Genomic DNA, 21,152 nt, shown 5'->3' with positions numbered 1-21,152 from the left:
CCACGAAACCTGCTCCCGAGAGCAGACTGTATCCTTTTATCTCGAAATGTTGGATATCTAATAATTTGCTATTTGAAGTGTTATTGCTCATTTTTATGAACTCTTATGCTCGCTACTTTGATATTTCAAGTTTTATACAATGGTCAACTCGCTACTTGGGTTTGCATGATGTTTTGGAACCTCACTGAGTTTTGACTCACTCTATTAGTTTTTGTTTTCCTTACAGGGTGTACGAGCATAGGCGTGAAGCTGGAAAGGCTAGTTTTGTCTAGACTTTTAATGTTTGTAATTCTACTAGCGCTAGTGCTCGATTAGGGTTAGAAGTGCAACTAGAACTTGAATCTCTTGTTATATTCGGATATGTATGAACGTTTGAGATAGAAATGAGTATGAATGTACTTTCTAAGCTTGAGAATTGTTGTTTCCTTTATTTTTGAAGTTGTAACTTGTTTTATTGAAATGAGTGAGTGAGTCCTGACGAGAGTTGGGTAGGCGGTTCGTTAAATCCTAGGGTACACCCTAGGGGAAGATGGGGTTGTTACAACTTCGGCCTCGGGATCACCCTCTTGTCCCCTCTTGCATCCTAAGACCAAACATAAGTACACACATGCATGTCAATTCCAGCCATCAATATACCATAAGAGAGTATAGATTACATTCAACACTACTACAAAAATATCCTTTTATGATATTTGAAAGGGTCATTATAGCTCCATGTTACGACGTTTTAACTATAATGACGCTCTGTCAGAAGCGTCATCCATTCTAACGTCACTATAAGTTTTATGACAGTTTCTATGCGTCCTAATTTGTAGTTCTTCTGGCACTTATAAATGTCATTAGTTATCACTATTATGACACTTTGAAATGACAAGAAATGCCAAGGCACAGTTGATGTTTTATAAACTTAAGTGATGCACATAACTGTCATATTTTGAAACTATCTTGACACTTCTGTCATGTAAGTACAATAAGATATTATAACACATTCGCATAAGTAGAATGAAATATTATGACACTTTTGTGGTGTAACTAGATTAGGTTATTATGACACTTTTTAACATGAAATTTTGTGAATATTATGTACAATAAAAGTCGAAGTGATGACACTTTTAAGTGTTAGTACAGTATGTTGCATTACTCCTATATACCATCCATGTTTTATACCCATAAGCAGAAATCACATTTCATCCTGCCTGCATATTGTAAATCCTAATTTTTGGAATGATAAAGTAGTTAGTACCATCATATAAAGGAAAACCAAAGTTATTTACATCTTCGTAGTAACTGGTGCAATACAATAATCCAAACTGGTGTAAAAATATATCATCTAAGCAACTCGCCTTAAAACTATGTCAACAAATTACATGCTAATTTGGAGATTTTCCACTAGTGAGGAGTATTGCAGTAGCATTGTCAATATATATAAAGGAAGCAGTAGCTTGATAGGAACTCGACTAAAAAGCATTAACAATGTCTTCAAAAAATAGCCATTTGATCCAAGGATCATTTAGTTTTCTTCAAGATTCACCTACATGTGTCATAAACCAAGCAATTGGAGTTACCAATCACACAGCTCTTCTTTTACAGTTTTAATCTTAGAAAACAAATAAAAACTAAGTTAGACAAATGATAAAGGTAGGATGAAAAGATTACCAAGTTTATTGGCCAAGTAATGGCCACTCCAATTGCATCTCCAATCTTGCGGAAATTATGGTATGGCCTCATCAGCTCTTCATCACTCTCCACAAACACATTCACATGGATTTCACACCAATGCATCCCAAAGACGTGTCACCAAGATAAAACATAGTTTCTGTGAATACTTATGAGTTCCTCTTCTTCTTTATCTTCCTCTTGCTATAGTGAGGCTTACAGCTTTTATAGTCCTAGAAGAGTTAGAAGACCTCTTTTTTAGCTCTTAGTAGCTCTTTACTGAGCACCCTCCAAGGGAAATGGAGGGTGGTCCCCCGAGGGCTCTTGCTCAGCTATCTCACCTCCTGGTATGGTAGCAGCTCTTTTCTTTTAATCCGGACTCTATGGCTGCTAGGAAGGCCTGGGAGGCCTTTCTAGCTACTGCCTTGATAGCCGGAGTCCCTGAAACCTAACATTTGTTTTCCAGTAGAGTCTGGGAAGGAGGCTTTGGGAAAGCATCCGATCTGACTCGGTCATCAAGCGCACCCGAAGGGACAGCGACGGTTGACGCAAAGCATAACTAAAATAACCTCCTCTGTCCGGCCGCACTCTCCCTCAGGGGGCCGGGGGGGACGCACCACGAAAAGCAACTCTTAATTAATTCTCCATACCTATGAAGGACTCACTTCTTTAGTCAATTCTCTCTCTAGGGTAAGGTAGAGTCTCTTTACTCTCCAGTGCGCTCTCCCTCACGCTTTTTGGGCTCACGGGAGGGCGTCTCAGGAGCGAGACTCCCCCTTACCCCATACACTATCGCTTCAATCGGATGCCATACCTATGACATCCTCTCTACGCTTGTTCAGTCGGAAGCCTTACCCAAGACTTCCTTCCCGAGGTTTAACTCAAATAACTCATATGTTTGTATTAAGAGATTCAGACAGTAAAGGCAGTTGCTAGGACGCCCTCCCAGGGCTTCCTAGCTGCCTTGTAGCTCTGATTTGAAGTTAAGAGTTCCATACTATACCAGGTGGTGAGAGGAAGCAGAATATGCCCTCGTCCACGTCCCGCTCTTTAGGGAGAGTTTCTGATGTGTTCAGTAAGGAGTGGTACCTTTTCATTTACAGGGAACTACAGCTACCATGAGGAACTACAAACAATCTTATAACTCTATTAAGAACCCTAGGGAAACCTATAGATAAAGAAGAGAAAGGAGTAGCTTATAACTCATAGCTACAAGATCGGTACGCTACCCCCTCGCTGTCGCTCTCCCCCACGGGGGGTGGTTAAGACTATCGTTCGTCATATTCATGACAAATATTTAGGTAGGCTCATGATTAAAAGAGAACCAAATGTAAAATGTTAGATTAGGTATGTCATTAAAGGTAACTTTTCTAGTAGTAAGCAATGTCAGATTGACCCTTAAGTCACAAAGAAAAACTATGCACATAAGCTAATAACTTAGAAGAGCAAACACAAGTCATGAGGATTTATGTAAAGTTTTATTAAAGAATTCAGTAATACAAATTTAGACATTTAGTGATGATAAACAATTCCAAAATTAGATCTACAAGTATATGTTGAATACAAGTACATGGTTTTGGTCAATCATGTTAATTAGAATAATGATTTTCATCAATATCTTGTTATAAGATTTCAATTTATGAAGTTAAATGTGCACTAGTGTGTAGTGAACGTATATTTATTACATTGGACTTGCATAACATTTAATAGCAATTGGAAAAAAAGAAAGACTAATAGTAATTGAAACAAGGACAAAACAAGAGGGGAAAAGCTAGACAAATATTAGAACCAAGAGTTTTGCCATTTCCTATCAGTGGTATTCTGGTGACCCTAATGAACAACGTTGCTAGACAAAGACCCAGTGAAAGCTAAAGTCATTAGAAATTAAACTAACCACTGGAATTTATAAAAGTTGTACACTTCATCACTGTCTTTGTACCTTGTGCAACGAGAAATTGGAAAAAAGAATAGAACAAATTTCATAGTATAATGCACTTTGTCCCAACCATCTAAAATGTCTCTGTCACCTATTAATTTTGTCAAATTAAACTTATGAGATATTTTAGTTGTACAAACACATCCACAAGTAGGTCTAATAGCACCAATGAAATTAGAACAACACTAACATAAATGTAAGATTAGCCCTACTTATGTCATTCTCCAATTTAACATAAATGTAACGTGAGCGCTGAAAGCATCAGCTTGACACCAAATAGTAGAAGCTTCCTTATGCTTTTCCATAAGCAACATCTTTTTTTCCTCATTCTTGTAACTGTAATATCCAAATCTTTGATCAGTATCTGAATAAAAACAGACAAAGTGGTTTCCTAAGTGAAGTGGGACTGTGAGAGTGTCCAAACTTTTTAAAAGGCAAGAAACAACTTTACATATTGTCTTCACTCAATATATATCATGCATAAATACTTAATGAACACACAATAATATCACATGACAAGAGTTGCCAAGCTACTGCTTCATCAGGCAATGGTCTGAGACAAAAATAGCTAAATACCTCAGATAGAAAATGCATGTTCAAACTAAAGATCCGAAAAGAAAACATAAAGACACATTCAACCATGTTACAGTATTTCAGTTCTCTATTCAACTCAAGATTAGTTTATAAAATTAATTTCAAGAAAAGAAGGCAGAGCCTTGGCAAAAAACTAAAAGGCATGCTGCTTGGAAGAATTGAGTAAACTAGAGAGTAAATCCATTTGGCAAGCAACGAAAAACTCGTTTAGTCAATTTATCAAACATGTGGTGGGTCACGGATGCTACCAAACTAATGCTAAAGAAGGCTATAACATTTACTCGGAATCTTTCGATGGCATCCAATCATCAAGAAACTTCGGTACAACCATCAAGAAACTTTTATTGTCTACTAAAAAACAAAAAGAAAAAATCCCAAACATGAGAATGAATCAAAACAATGACACATCCAGTCAACTGACATTTTGATGGCATACTCAAATAGCTAAGTAGAATACAACCCTAAATTGTTGATGCCATCTACCTTATTGCTTATTTTAGACAAAATTGGAGATGTATATGTAGACCTAAAGTTAAAATTATCTCTTAAATACAAGAAATCAAAAAGAAAACAACCTTGATGTTAACAAAAAATTGAATCATTGATATTCAATAAACTAAACAAACATCTTAATCATCGTACCTCCATCGGTGGGATGAATCCTAGTTGCTTCCTCCTTGAAAAATTAGCAGATTGGCAAGAAAATTGGCTAAATTTGCCCTAAATTGAGAGAAACAAGAGAGGGAGGGAAAGGTCACAGTACAGAGAGAGAGAGAAAATGCAGCGGGTGAGGTGAGAAGTGATGAGATGTGGTAAGTAAGAAAAGGGAGGAAATATTAGAATTTTGGGTGAAAATAATCACGCTAAAGCATAGTGCCAATTTTCAAAATTAAGGGTGATACGATGTAGTTTTGTCTACTTTTGGCACTTTTTTAATGACACTCCTAATTGACTGTCATGTTAACACCCTATTATGACGTTTAGGAAAATATGTTACAATACAAGTGTCATTAAAAGCTATTTTTCTAGTTGTGCAAGTTTCAAACAAACCATCCAACTCCCACTCCCAAATTTCACATGTTTCTCTCTTGTAAAAATCAAGAACTCAACATGTAACCCATTACATATATAGTAGAGCATGTGAAAAGGAATAAGATATCAAAATTCCATCAAGAACCAAGGTCAAAAGCAACTACAATTGAGTTCGTAAACCATTACTCAAGCTATCAAATTTCCAGCAAACATATCTCGTATTTTCCTTCAAAGTTCACAAGGTTTTCTCGGTCAAATCAAGTGAAAAACTGCATGTATACTAGATCAACATTTCAAGTAATATATGGGGCAAAAATATCTTGAACATAGTTAAAAATTTTGAAGAAAGTGGAACAAAATTCTCTTGGTTCCAAAGTTGAAACTTTCTATCAAGAAAATAACTTGGAAAGTAGATTTTTGGCTCATCTTAACCCTTTTGTTTAGGTTCAACTCCAACATACAAATAACAATTGAGGTCATTCTAAAGTGGATTGAGCAAGAATATCTCAAAAACTACCATAAAACTACTAATATTTCCACATAGAAGCATATGTCAAACTCACCATAATAATTCCCCATCAAGCTACTAAGATTTCCATGGAGCATACATAATACTTCTTCTTTATCATATAAAGAAGCATATAGCATGAATCTTAACAAAGAAATCCACCAAAATCCTCATATAAAACTTGTAAACTAATGATCTAACCACACATATAAAGCAGAAAATTTTCCAGCAACAAACTATCAAGAAGACAACTTGAAAACAACTAAAAACCCTCCATAAAATTCCTCCCTTTTTGCTCCTATAACATCATACACCAAATAAACTCAAAGATAAGGGAAGAAAGATAGGTTTCCTAACAAGTTTTACCTCTTTATCTCCAAACCTAGGATGGAAAGCAAATCAAGAAAGTTGCAAAACTTCCTCCTCCAAGAACTCCTCCAAGAGCTTCCCTCCAAACTTGACTCAAGGATTTACGGAGTGGATTAGGGTTTCTCTCTTGTTTTCTCACTAATTAGACAAGAAATCAAGGCTTGAAATTTGTGTTTTTCTCTCACTTTTTCTCTCCCTATTTTCGGCCAAGACAAGAAGAAAAGAAGAAGAAATGGTGATGAAATAAAAGGTTGGTTGGATAAGAATGAAGTTTAGTCTTGGTCAAGGGTCCTTAGATGATTGACAAGTGGCAAAACAAGGAGTAAAATCTATCTAATTGTCTCTAAATCACCAAAATATCTAACTCTCTTCCAATTAACTCTTAACACCTCTTAACATATAATCCCTTTTGTACAAAACTCCCTCTTATCCACCAAATTTATTTCACACAACTTAGTAGTTGGTCACATTAATATAATGCACTATGAAACTCAACATGCAACACATTGAATGAGGCAATAGAATATAAATCAAAATTCAACTATTAAATCAACCAAGAATTTAAGACAAGGCCATTAAAATAAAAGATATGAAAATAATTTTCGAAACACTGCAAGACATTGATTGTACTTCTTTTTTAGACGATTGAATTGATAACCTTTGGTAATCCAAAGCTTGATTGTTTAAGCCACGTCAAAATATTCGTACAAGGATTCTCTAATTTATCTAAATTTAAATGTTTTTTGCCATTGGGATTTCATTGAAGTGTTGAGGGGGGAGGGAGGGGACGTGTTCAGGTGTTTAGTTAATACTTTGTACCACAATAGAGAGTTTTGACTACCACTATTTTGAGGCTGGGTGAGCCCCAAGACGTGATGAGTCCCAAATATCTCAGAGCGTTTGAATGGAGGGTAAGTGTTGTTGGGTGTTTGCCCTGTAATGTGAGGCGAACGCCCAGACATTTGGAGCGTTGGGCATTTTTATATTTTTCTTGTATTTTTAAATTTTGAACTTTGATTTTACTATTTCATCTTCCTTATCTTCGTTTGCTGCCCTTATTATTGTTTAATAATTTTGAAGAATGATTCCATTTATTTTCTCATTGGAAATAGTTTGAGAAAAATATAAGATAAAACCATTTATGACTATGTTTCCTTTTTTTTGCTTTTCTTTGATTCGATAATATAACTATTTTTTATTAACATGATTCTAGATGACTATTGTATGAGTTACAGCTATGTTGTAATTTTACTCATTAGACAACAACAATATTTTTGTAATTTTCGTAATTTTATCAGTTTTTTATATTTATTAGTGACATACACACACACACTATGTATATACATATACATATACATATATGTGTGTGTGTATATATATATTATGATGTTGTAGTATTATTTTATTTTTTATTTTTTATATAATTAAAAAATCAAAATTTGTGGAACTTGTGCCCCACGCCTCGGGGCTTTCGCTCCGTTTGGACAGACATAAAATGCCATGTCCAACGCCTTCACCTTTTAAAATATTGTTGACTATCCCTGTGAATTGTATTATGGATGATACTGAAGTACATTTGAAATGACGATGAGGTTTGATTTTCTCACATTTGATATACTTTTTCGTTTTTCCTCCCCTGCTTATGTAATCAGTTCAAGAACTTTTTTTCTTTCTTTTTCTGAAAAATTGGACTCAGTAACTGCATGGACTGACATTTAAATTCCTAATTGACAAAAGTATTCACAGAATGTAACACAGAGATATGCATCTTTTATGGGGATTCTTGTCACGTATGATATCAAAAATTTCTTCAGGAAAAATCAAATAATCGAAAAAGGTTTCTGAAACTGATGTGCTCAAACCTTCAGGTTTACGAAACAGTTTGAGTTTGCCGGCAAATACAACAGTTTCTCTACTGATTAGTCATTTTATAGGCTAATTCCTCTGATTGTTGTTCGAAAAAAAAAATCGCAACAATAACATTCTGACAGAGTTCTGGTACAAAACTATGCCTGCCGGGCTATGTCAGCTCGGCAAGCAAGAGAATTTTTTTTTAAAAAAATAAATGTTTGGCAGCTGGGCTAGTTTAGCCCGGTAGCCACTGGAAATCTGCAAAATAATCTGCCGAGCTGTCAACCCGACAGCCTGCAGCTTCTTTTTTTTTTTAACTTCAAGTAAGCCAGGCAGCCATGATAAATTTCCAAAACATCTGGCTGGCTGCAGTTTTTTTTTTTTTTTTAAAAAAATCCAAGTTAGCCCGACAACCTTTTTTTGAGCGGAATTTTCCTCATCAGTAGTAGTAGCAGCAGCAGCTCTGAAATGATAAGAAGGAAAAAAAAAAGAGTGACTAGAGAAGAAGATAAGGGTGTTGAGGGACATGTGACGAATGAGAGAAGATACACTACTACTGGTCTACTGCTACACCAATATACTCATTTCCCTTCTTTTGTTCAATATAATCTCCTTATATCTCTCTCTCCATTTTTACCTTTATCTTTTTTCCACCACCTCTGACCTCCTCTTCATCTCCTCACTCTCACACTCACGCATGCACTCACCTTCCTTTCCACTTCCATCCCACTGCATTTTCACCTGTTCCTACAACTTTTTCATTTAAAATTTTTTTTATATAAAAGTCAAAAAGGTTTTTAAATTTTTTTAAGAATCTATAAGTAGTATTAGTAGGACAAGTATTACCCAAAAAAGGAAAAAAATTTTAAAAAAAAAAAGAAGAAGCTACCGACTGCCACAGTACTACTCCGTCCCACTACTAACATGTTACAACCTAGCATCTGCATCTGCATTTGAGTTTCCCACAAAAAAAAGGGATGAATATTTGTATTCGGTTGTTTGCTATGCACTGGGGCCATGCAGACCTTTTTTTTCACTTTTGATGGCCGGCAGAATTTTTGGAAATTTATCATGTAAGCCCGGCAGCCTTGAAGTTTATTTTTTTTTAAAAAAAAAGAAGCTGCAGGCTGTCGGCCTAACAGCCCGGCAGCTTTTTTGCAGATATTCCAGTGGCTGAAAAAATTCTCTTGCTTCTCGGGCTGTGTCAACCCGACAGGCATAGTTTTGTACCAGAATTCTATCAGAACGATATTGTTGCGATTTTTTTTTCGAACAATAATTGGAGGAATTAGCCCATTTTATAAAAGAATCTCAGAAAGCGTTCTACTACCCTCTTTTAGAGGATAGATTGTGGACTTTTAAACATACTAACGGGTTTACTAGCATCTAAAATCCCCATTAGCACGTCCAAAATGCTTGCTACTGTCTTAGGTGAGATATTGTCTCTGTTACAAGTTCATTAACCAATGATGCACACTTAAATATGTGGCTACTGATGCTTGTCTAAATTTCCTACAACAGTTAGCTAAAATTTCCTGAGTTCACTATGCTGTAATTTCCTAGCAGACAACCAGGGAAAGGAGTAGTAATTGATAATGCTTACAATCTTGAAAGGATATTTGCCAAAATTTCCACGTTTTCACTTGCCTAAAACTAGTCCTTAAAGGGGAAATATTGCAAGCTCGGTCAAGGAGAAATTTATGGTTGGCTGTTGAAACTACAATGTGAAAAACACTCCAACAAATTCAACCTTTCCTGTTAATGCCTAATTACAGTTGGGAATTCACAGATTTCTTTTGGGCTTCTGGTAAGAATAATTGGAGAAATTTTGTTATAAGTCAGCAAGGAAAGCTTTCTGCTAGAAACCAAAAATATTGCCCGTCTTCTCCGACCTTTGAGGAAGAGGAAGACCCAGAAAGAAAATTGCAAAAAGAGATGGGAGAGTCTGTCAGACAACCGCAAGACCACCCCAACCAATGCCGAGGCGAAGGGCTGGGAACGATCCTCTACTGCCCTGGGAGCTCGGAAGCCGAGCAACAAGAGCTGTTAATCACGCTCTGGTCAAGCGGTCATATTTCATCCACCAGACGTGGTTTCCTGTCTCCTTAGAACTCAAGGACACAGAGGTACGAGCCTATAGAACAGATCCTGTTCAAGTAAGGTCGTGACCTTTGTGGCGAGATCTATTTCTTATAAACTTTGCAGCGCTCTATGTAGTTGTCGATGTGGGATAGCAATCAGGAGGTATTTTCGTGCACAAGTGAGATAAATAATCCAATTCTTTAATGACCAAGGTTAAAAAAAAAAAGGAGAGAGAGAATCAGATGTTTAGTCCTTGTTTGGCATTTGCAGCAATGTCAACTTGATTAACCTGATTCTTCCGCTGATCTAACAAGAAATAACTAATGGTTAAAAAACTCCAAGTAATTAATGCAATTATGGGTGAGAGTTAATTATAAAAATATCCATGAAGACGAATGACTAAAGTTAGAATGGATTAGATTTACACGAACAAATTATCCCTAAAAAGAAGCTAGCATTGTGTAGGTGCAGCAACCTATAAATTCTCCACATGAAAGCAATTACTACAAAGTAAGAGAGGGGTTATTAAAGAATAACGAGCAAAGGTAAATCAGGAAGGTAATAAATGGAATGTTCAAAAAGTTCATTCTTGTTCACAAATTCAGGGAATTAAAAGCAACGGAATGTGTGGAGAATACAATTTTGTCCATCTGATGACATTGTTGATTCTATTTTGACACCCAAATTCCCTTTTTGGGTTGTAAGGACAATATTGATCCCCTAATTAACATTTAATTATATATCTTGATAGAGAACTCTCTTTACCTCTTTGCATTGCACATTCTATTAAAATTTTCCAAAACAACCCCAACCCACGTCAATGACCGGCCCGAAAAAACCAACTACAAGATACACGTGAGAAGCACATGATGACATCTAAACTTCTGGCTAAATACTTTTGGCGCTGAGTCTATTATATTGAAAACTCCAGAATTTGAGTTTTTCAATTTTCAATTTTCAAATGACAATTTTGTAGATTGATCCTCGAGTTGCCATAAGATAATAGAATTGAGATGCTACTTTATCTTTAGGTTTATCGACCGAGTTTTAACAAGTCTGAATTTATCCCTCTTAAATGTCGGGTATTTCAAGCCAAGCTGAGTCCAAATTTTCAAGATGACAAAATGAATTGTGGATTACAAGGTGAACTTAGACTTGCACAAAAATGTCCCTTAAGCTTTCAACCTAATCAAGGTCATTAGATTTACCGCTCTTGAGGTCGGCCAAACTAGTGACCAATCCTTGGGATTTAGCCAAAATAAAAATTGTTGAAGGTAGAAAAATGATAAATGTATTAAATAAAAATGTAAATAAAAACAAAAATGATTCAAATTTAAAAGATACTACCAAAAGATAAACATAAGATCTGGTAAGAATAAGGGATAGAAAAATAAGTCACTCCACTCCCACTACTATCTTCGCTTTTCCTGATGTTGTGGATGCAATCAACACTACTGCCGTCACTACTGTTATGTATCTACCATTACTACTATCTCCTCTTGCTCTTTCTTTTTTCAATTATTTGATCTTAGGCACCGTTTCGATTGAAGGAAAGAGAAGGAAAGGAAAGAAAAGAACTCCAGAAGAAAAGAAAAAAGAGTAGAGGAAACTAGATTCCATCCATCTTATTTGAATTATGAAAGGAAAGAAAAGGAAATTATCATGTATTAATTACATTTTTATTCATAGTTTAAAAGTTTGATTTTTAAATACTTAATAGGTTTTTTAGGAATTTCGTAATTTTCATTAATTTTGGTGTCCTTTTCTTTCGTTTCTACTTACTTTTGGATAGAAAGTAAGCTGACAAAAATAACTAAATTTTTTCCTCCTTTTTCCTCCCTATCCTTTTCCTTCTCAAAAATCAATCCAAACACAAAAAATATTATCCCTCCATTTCCTTATCTTTTTTTTTTTTTTTTTTTTTGTTCTTGGGGAGGGTAAAGAAGCCTAGCAGCATCTATTAGTACAATCAAACGTGGGATAGTCACCCCCCTAATATCATTTCCAATCACATTCCCTTTCTTTCCTTTTCCTTCCATTCGCTCAAAATAAACGGTGCCTTAGATATTATGTTCTTCCTCCTCCATATATATTCTCATTTTCTATTTACAAGCACATAAAGAAAAAGGTTGAGACACATGAAATTTGAGTCTCAATTTCCAGAATTAGAGAACTTGTTCAAGCTCGTGATTGGAATTGTATCATGCATAAATTTTGTTTGCTTTCTTTTCTCCTTCCATAGAAGGTTCAAAACCGAGGCTGGGAGTTTGTTTGTGATAATAGTTGAAGTATTTTGATGGAGTTTGAAAATTTTTAATTAATGAAGATGGTAATCAATATCTAGTGTTAGCATTCATTTAATCCTTTCTTGTTCTATTTTTTTGTCTTTGAATATAAAGAAAGGAAAAATAGAGAGAATTGAAAAAGAAGAATTCATTATTGTGGTTTGAGAAAGAAGAAATTAGTGGATACTTCAGAGGCAATGGAAGTTTAGAACTACTTCATGAGGTGAAGAAAGTTGATCGACTCTTGCCTTCATGAGGTACTAGGTTCAAGGGTATTTTGGGAGCTTAATTACATAGATTTTGACATTGCCAATTTAGACAATCACATTTACTAATGGTTAGTGGTTGTTCGTTACAAAATTATGAGTGGAAAGGTTTATTTAGTTCGAATAAACCATGGGATTGATTAGCGGATTGGTCAAATCTTAGAGGAGGTAAATTACTTGATTCTAATTCTTCATAAATTAACCACGATCAGATTTTTATGAAGAAATCCCATACATCGCATTTATTCACATGAATGTATGCATCCATGATTGCTTCTAATATACATCACTGTAACAAAAAGTGTTCTAGTTTCTTAGAACAATTGACTAAATTATATTATACTATAAATAATTAAAAACCATGAGATGCAAACTAGAGTATGTAATTAAGTCATCCTAACATAAATTTATAACCTAATGTAATGTTATTGGTGTAATGGCTAAAGGCGGGGACATTCATACAGACATGTAAAAAAAAATAAAAAAAAATAAAAAGATATGTTAGCATGTTTTTGGGCCGAGAAAAAGTATACGCTCTCTTCCTCACAGAGTATGCATAGGGTGGTCCGGATTGGGCGTGATCCAATATAAGACTTAAAATTGGGTCTCCTCTTTAATTGCCTTGGTCTATTTCATCTTACGTGGATAGACAAAAGGATAATGAGCACTTATTCTAATGGGCTGGCTATATAATGACTAAGTTACGACCAGCCCAATTCAATTTGAAAGGTAGACAAAATAAGTTTGCGACCTGAGAGATTAAGTAATGGATTGGGTACTTACATTACAGCAGTAGGTTCCAATCCACATTTTTATTACACCGGAAGCATGGTTATTAGATCCAATTTTGGTAAGGAACTGGCAGAGAGACAGGGTAAGTGGGTAACTGGTGGGTGTTAAAATAATACTTATAAATATAAAATAGTAATTTTAATATACGTAAAATAGCTAATAAAGCTCTTTTAGATACTAATTATTGGACTTAGATATATAATGAATAGATAAATATAATAGAATATTTGATTTCATTTTATTGTACTTTTGCACAAATAAATTATATAGTCAAATATAAAATAAAATTGTGTCACTTCTTTTCAAGGTTATAACATCATTTGTATTATTTTATTTTTTAAAAATAAAATAATTGTTTAACTACTAAATATTGTCAGTTTAAAAATTAAAAGAATTAATTGTATAATAAAAAAGTAAACAAGTTTATTTAAAAAATATTTAGTCATCAAATAAAAGCTAAACAAGTAATAAAATCTTATGCCCATTTAAATGAAGATCTAATTAGGGTCGTAAATTAATCAAATTACTTGACTCGAGCTCGGAATAGCTCGGTCAAAGGTTTGATTTGTACTCGGTGTTAACTGAGTTCGAATCGAGTTCAAACTAGTTGATAAGGTATCGAGTCGAGTTCGAGTAGAAAAAATCGAAACTTGAATACTCGTCGAACCTTATCAAATAGTATATTTATAATATAATTTGAATTATTTATTATAAAATTATAAAAATTACTAAAAAAATCAAGCTTGAAAACTTGATTGAACTTGATTTGGTCGAGTTTGAATTTGAGCTCAAATAAAGTAAAATAAGCTCCAGGCTGAACTTGAGCTCCCCTTTTGAAGAACTCGACAAGTTCGACCACAAAAATCTCTTTTTAGTCTTACTTATTAGAAACTAGTATGAATACCCATACTAAGCAGCGCTGACATTATTAAAAAAAATTAAAGAGAGGGTGAAATAGAAAAAATAAAAAAATTGTACCAACATAATTAAAATTTAAGATTTGTTTAGCAATAATTCAAAGTATGATAAAATGTGTACATCAATCAAGAACTGCATTTTTGTGGAAGATGGATCCTAAAATAATAATAGAAATTTATATTAGAAAATGAATGATATATGGATAGAATTGAATGTAATAGCATGTTATATATGATGTCAAAATGAAATACTTACAAACATTATACATTCGATTTGATAATCGTGTATGAAAGTGCGAACATTTTTCACACCAATCAACCTTTAGTACGAAAGCCAATTTTGGTGGTTTAATTGACTCTGATGAATTTTGTGAAATTTGTACTACAAAAGAGTGTTTAGGAAAACTTGCCTTTCTTGGAAGTAAACTTGTTGAACCTTTTGAAGTATTTTAGTGGGATTACTGCGGTTTAGGCCTTGTTTTGTGATTAGTTGTTTTTTCTTTGCAATCTTGCAAGTTTGGAAGTGAAATATTTGTAGGTGAGATTCGTCCATAGTGAAAGTATGATACATGGTCTTTTTTTTTTCTCACTGTATTTGGTTTGTGTGGATGACAAATGAAAATGGATTAGTGATCGTCAATCTTGTGACTGATTATGAGAGTAAAATATGTTATGACGATAAGATACATAATATTGTGGGCAGTGTGAGAATTGTAATTCAAATGGGCTCCTAAATTTTGAATATGTGATTTTCGTAGTGGTAATTTTCTTAAATTATCCATTAGTTATTATTATCAGTCGTGTGGTAAGTGTCAGACATAATTTGGGATTTGCAGATGTGATTTTGCTGGGTGGTCATTATTCATTAGTCAAAATTTTTGAGTTTTGATTTTGTGACTTAGTGGGTCATCCATTAGTTAAAATTTTGGAGCTTTGATTTTGTGAGATTGTGGGTCATGTAAATTGGAAAGTGGGAAGGGATAAGATAAGGAGAAGCAATAAGCATTACTGAATTAAAATAAATATAAAATTATAGTAAAAAGGTATTCAAATTTATGACATTTGTGAAGGCTTCTTGTCAAATATCTGTCCTCTAATATGTATAGATATAGATTTTCATAGAAATAAAAGTCTTTTTTATAATGTAAATGGAAGGGTTCAAACTTGAGATTTCTCACTTACACTCCCTCTCTCCCAAGTACCCAACCCACACCTCCCCAAAAAGGTTGAGAAACAAAAACATGTTGCAAGGATATACTCTTAAAATATTGGCTCAAAAATGCTAATTTATTCAATTAAGTATGGTTTGTGCCAAATTATATTTCAGGATTTTTTAGTACGTATTTACTACAAAATAGAAATTCACATTTCTTACATCTAATACCATAAAGAAAACTATCGAATTCAAGAAAAAGAACAATCTTAAAAACTTTCTTCTATTTGTATTAGCTACTACATCATTTTTTGTAGATAAAAAATAAAGCTCTCGAGAACTCTAGATGATAGCTCATAATACTATCAGAGGGATTAAAAGAAAATTTGTGTACGAGTATATGGCAGTCAGAAAAATAAACCTTCAAATGCCTAAGTTGGTGCCAAATTTGTGATAACAGTTTTGTTAATAATGATACTAAATTGAACAATCAAATAATGGTGTTGCAATCAATTAAAGAGAGTGTGTTTTAAACCAAAAGAATCATAACCCAAAAGAATCATAACCTAACAATTTCAAGATAACACTAATATAACAATTGTTCCTTTTACAAAAAGAAAAAAGAAAAGAAGGGATTGATTGTGTTGCTCTCATCATCATAAGTTCATTCAGTTTGTGCGCATTACTTTTTTCAGCCAGCAGCGGTGTGTTCAAAATCAGTAACTATTTTTTGCATGCAACTCATCTGGCCAGTTTTTTCCCATCTTTTTAAGCCAAAGACTTCTATAGCTGGTTTGTAACAGCCCCACCTCCCCCTAAGGCGAACCAAAGGGTTCGGCGGACCGCCTGCCCAGCTCTCGCCGGGACTCAGTCAAGAAAAGACAATAAAACCCACAAAACAAACGAAATAACAATAATTCCAAACTTAAACGTAAACTTATATACATATCCATCCCAAAAGCAATACAATTTATGTACAAAGGTTCTCCATTCTTCATACAACCAGCCCACCAAACATTGGGGCGAGAACCATAACAAAAGAATCAAAAGTACTAGAACGGCTAGTCTAATCGTAGCTTCCGACCTTGCACGTCTTCCCCTGCTAAGGAAAACAAAAAAACTAAAGGAATGAGCTGGAAAGCTCAGTGAGGTTCCGCACACATGGGTAACAAGAGAATCAATGCATTCAATACATATAAACAACAATTCAAGTTACACGTACAATTAAAGCGATAAACATTTTCACGAAAAGGATACGGGCTCACAAGGAGCCATTCATTCATTCGTTCGTTCATTCATTCTCCTTTCATTCCCTTATCTCTCCAATCATTTGAAAATGCATTTTATATAAGTAAAACCCTCATTCATTCCTTCGTTCATTCATTCATTCACCCCGTCCCTGGCTTTTGGCCAGGCTCCACCAACCTACAAGGTCATACTCGAGTATACCGAAACGTTCACCCAAGTCCCTAATCGCCCGACCGAGTCCGCTTCTGGCTCGAGACGACCGGTAACAAGGGGCAATGGCCAGTTCAGCCCAAAGGCTTACATTCATGCACAAATAACATTTCAATCGTTCAATCATTGAAACTTTCACAATCATTTAGGCCGAGTGTGATAAAGTACACACTTGCCTCAAAAACTCGTTTTAGCAATCATTGAAAGCATTTAACAATTATCAATCATTCATACAAGCCATATAATCATGAAACATAACAAACAAGGAACACTCACCTAATTACGCAAAATAACGTGCAAAATATTCTTCCAGATATTACCCTCGGTCACCGAGAAAACCTAAGATTTAACGAGAAAGAATATTACAAGTCATATAGCAAAACAAGTAAGTGAAAGCAAGGAATTCGGCTAATTACGAGTAAAGCGAGTAAAACGGATAAAGGTGACTTTAAAGTGAAAAGAGTCCATTAGGGCCAGTGGATGAAATAACTAGGGTTGATAAATTAAGTACAAAACTAACTCCAAAAAGGTTGTTAAGTTTCCGACGGAAAATACCTAACTAGACCAATTTATAACCCAACTTGATAGACTAAGACTTCCACACTTAAAGCCTCGCTTAGAAATAATTCACTTGTATTCATAGGAAAGGCATAAAGAACATTTGGGTTTTCAAACGGAAAAGATATCATGTTTTCGAATGGTAAAATGGTCACATTAGTTGCCTTGCGGAAATATACCAATTTAACTAGAACTTAGCCCTCGAATCCTTAGTTGAAAGACCCAATGAAATTCTCAAGGAAATACACCCAATTTGATACAAAAACATTTCCAAAACCACTTTAACTCATTCAATTTCCAAGAAAATAAATGGACGGCTTAACAACAAACCAGAAAATGTAACTATAGCAAACCAGAAAATCAGGAAATGTAACTATATTAGCCCTACCAACAAAAACAGTTTTGGCCTCCTTATGCGGTAATGGCACAAAATGCGCTACGCTTATCGGATGAGGGTGTAAGACCCACCATCTCGAAGCTAAAAGACAGGGCTACAACAATGTAGAAAGCCACTCAGTCCAAATCCTCGCACAACTAGGTCAAATATGCAGAATACCAAACCAGAACCGTAATTGCAGGTTCCCAAATCACACAAAACTGTAATCAGTCCAAGTCAGTCTATACAGGTCCAAATGCATTGATTCCAAAGGCATATGATAGCTAAGACATCAAGCTACATTTAATCAGAAGACACCATCATCAAAATCCAAAGCAATTCCAGTCAAAATGGCCAATTACAAGTGCAGTTCGCACATTCTGATCACCCAGAACAGCAACAGTAAAAACGATATAACTCACTCTACACTACTCCAAATGCCCTGAAATTTTGCAGGCACTTCAAACGCATCAATACCTACAACTTTCATGTTTTGAGCAAAGTACAATTCGGCCTCTAACCCTATGATCCAAAACCGGACAGATTTAGGGGTTATCAACCCTAACTTTTCTCATTTCAATCCAAACCCAAAATTGGTTGCATTTATCACTAATTCACACTTACTAGAGTCTTTATAGACTATTGCCAATCATCAAAGATAGCCACAACATCACATTCATATGAAACCAGAAAATTCCTCAAAAATATAAAAACTTCACCAAATCAACTCAAATCAAGAAATAAATCACACATTCCATCACTCAAGCCACCATTAGGCACAAAATAAGCATCATTAGATATAAGAGGATGTTCAATCATCACTTACCTAGTAAACAAGAGAAGTGGAGTTGTAGACCACCTTAGCTCTTCCAAAAACTTCACCAAACTCACCACTAACACTAAATGGAAAGATTGTATGGAGTGGAAACTAGTTTGTGTGATTGATTTGGATGATTTGAGCTAGTGGAAAGCTTGAAGATTGAAGAAGTTTTCTTCCTTCTTGGCAAGAGAGAGGGCCGGCCACAAGGTGAAAGAAAATGGTGATTTTTTTGTGAAATTTTTAGATATTTAACCAATTTTGGTCAAAAGTCAAAAAAGGTAAATAGTGTTCTTAAGTCAAAACCAATCACCAAGTGACACGTGGCACTTCATTAATGCATTCCTATCCTTTCTTTTCTCTCTCACATCAATCATTTCACACACTCTACTTATCTCTTAACACCCGATAAATTTTACACAGTATCCGAAACTTAACCTTATTGGCCGAATTTTTCCGAACTTTTCGCACTAGTGGGGCCCACGTCCATAATCTATCCGTAATTTTTCAAAAACTACCCAATGCTAGAAAAATCATCTAAAAGCTAGAATTACTCATAAGATCCACCAAGAAAATTTTCCTAAGCCAGAAAATGCAGAAATCATGCCTTGAAAGGGGAAAAACCCTAAGAAAATATTAGGGGAAATACGGGTTCTCACATGGTTGGCTACTTTACAAAACAACATTAGCAAGGCCGTCTACTTTTATGGTAATTCTACAATCTCTTTTGTGTAATATGCATTTGAGTTAAATTCATTGTTAAATAATAAAATAAGTATTTTCAATCTTAGATTATAACAATTTCAAATATTTGAAATATAGACAATTATCATTATTTAGAGATACAAATTGAAGGAATGATTTCCGAAAAGACCATAGAATCTTCCCTCCGTTTAAAGGTATTTAAGGCGTATTGAGATCTTTTAGTTTTAGGTAATTGATAAGAGATTATTTGGAATAATTTTGTGAAAAATTATAATGTAGCACTTTTTTAATATGATGTATATGAGATAAAAAGGTGGTTGAAAAATATATTTATGATGTAAGCAAATAAATTTGTGTAAATAATTTTCTATCCAAACATAAAAGACTTTCGCTTGATGATCATGTTTTAGGGCCGGTTTGGGGTTGCGATAACTTATTAAAAAGTACTTTCCTAGTAGAGATTTCAACAAAAGTACTTATTAACTATTTAAGTGCTTTTAAATATATTATTTGGAGACATACTTCAATAAGTACTTATTGTATCAGATAATTTGCAATTTAAAAATTTGTATAAAAGTGTTTTTCTCTTTATTTGGTTCATAATATAGGATAAAATGATTAAATTTAATGTTTTAGTTTTTAAATCACAAAAACTACTCTAAAAGCACCAATTTTGACATTTTGCTAAAAGTGTTTTTAACACCAAAAGCTCTACTCATAATTTTATGGGATGATATTCATCAAACACTTTAAACGTCCTTTTAGCATCTAAAAGTACTTTTTTACCAAAAGGACCGCAACTCCAAACGGGGTTTCAGGGGGCACATTTTCTTTCCTTGAACATACTAAGCTTCTACTACAAATTAAAAAAAAAAGAAGGAAAAATATCACTTTGTATACAGCAAATCATATGTTGTTGAATGAGGTGGCAATCATTCATTAGATTTCAATTTCACTGTAGGAAACAACATCAAAACGATTGAAGAGAGAGAGAGAGCTTTAAAATTTTTGAGTTAAGGATTGAGGCAATCATCTCAGTAATATTCAAAATCATTTTGAACAGCGTAAATCTAGTACACTATTTTGCAGAGGCAATACATGACGTTGAAATGATGTCTAGTATGTTATTTAGAGCATAATATTATTCAAATTCAAAAATTCTGCCCTCTTGATCGTTAATTTTCTATTTGGATCATCTTGACCTTTAACCATTCTGCAACAATTGCTTTTAGCAACCATTTTTACCCCTGGTTCAAATTTTTGTATATTTTTCCAAAAGAATGAAATTTATAAAAGTAATTTAGCATCATGCAAGCATAAGCATGAAATCAGAAGGGATGGGCAGAAAAATCCTCGTTGGGCTTTGGTGGATGATAAAAGCACATTTATTGTCAGATGCTAATCAACATTGACTTGGACAAAGTCAAACCACATGTCATTGCTCACAGACCCTGACTCGATTTCGAGTAGTCCTCATCAATGACTCTTCTGGTCAACAAGTTCCTCCACTGTCTTTATCCTTCGCCTACCCCAAAATATTCCAAAATATCCCCCATTAAATTCGAAAATAAACAAAAAAAAAAAAACAGTGAATAATTAGTATCTAGTTGAGTTTTTTGACTGAACAAAAAGTGATTAAATCAAGTTAATTTAATTAACAGGTTAGAATGACGATGTCGTAAATCTTTTTTGTTTGATCAGTGACTTCTTTGGATAGGAGATTATTTGAAATATTATTTAAAATAATTACTATAACACTTTTTATGATGTGATATATGTGAAATAAAAATATGTGTA

The 21,152-nt window shown here is 34.3% G+C and overlaps 1 protein-coding gene and 1 non-coding gene across 2 annotated transcripts in view; one reads left to right on the top strand and one right to left on the bottom strand.

The window, feature by feature from the left end:
* Positions 1–10,055, top strand: part of LOC140009830 (uncharacterized) — a 32,520-nt gene extending 22,465 nt beyond the window's left edge. Inside the window, exon 4 of the mRNA XM_072056166.1 lies at positions 9,736–10,055. Coding sequence (XP_071912267.1) covers positions 9,736–10,055 — 320 coding nt within the window. The remainder of the gene's footprint in view (positions 1–9,735) is intronic.
* LOC113697657 (small nucleolar RNA U3) lies at positions 9,889–10,112 on the bottom strand. The gene has a single exon (XR_003449941.2). It is a non-coding gene; the product is annotated as a small nucleolar RNA U3 (small nucleolar RNA).
* Positions 10,113–21,152: the final 11,040 nt, after the last annotated feature.

This window comes from Coffea arabica, chromosome 6e (assembly GCF_036785885.1).
Source record: "Coffea arabica cultivar ET-39 chromosome 6e, Coffea Arabica ET-39 HiFi, whole genome shotgun sequence".
Lineage (NCBI taxonomy): Eukaryota > Viridiplantae > Streptophyta > Magnoliopsida > Gentianales > Rubiaceae > Coffea > Coffea arabica.
The sequence above is the reverse complement of the archived record's forward strand: the minus strand, read 5'-3'. Positions and strand labels throughout refer to the sequence as shown.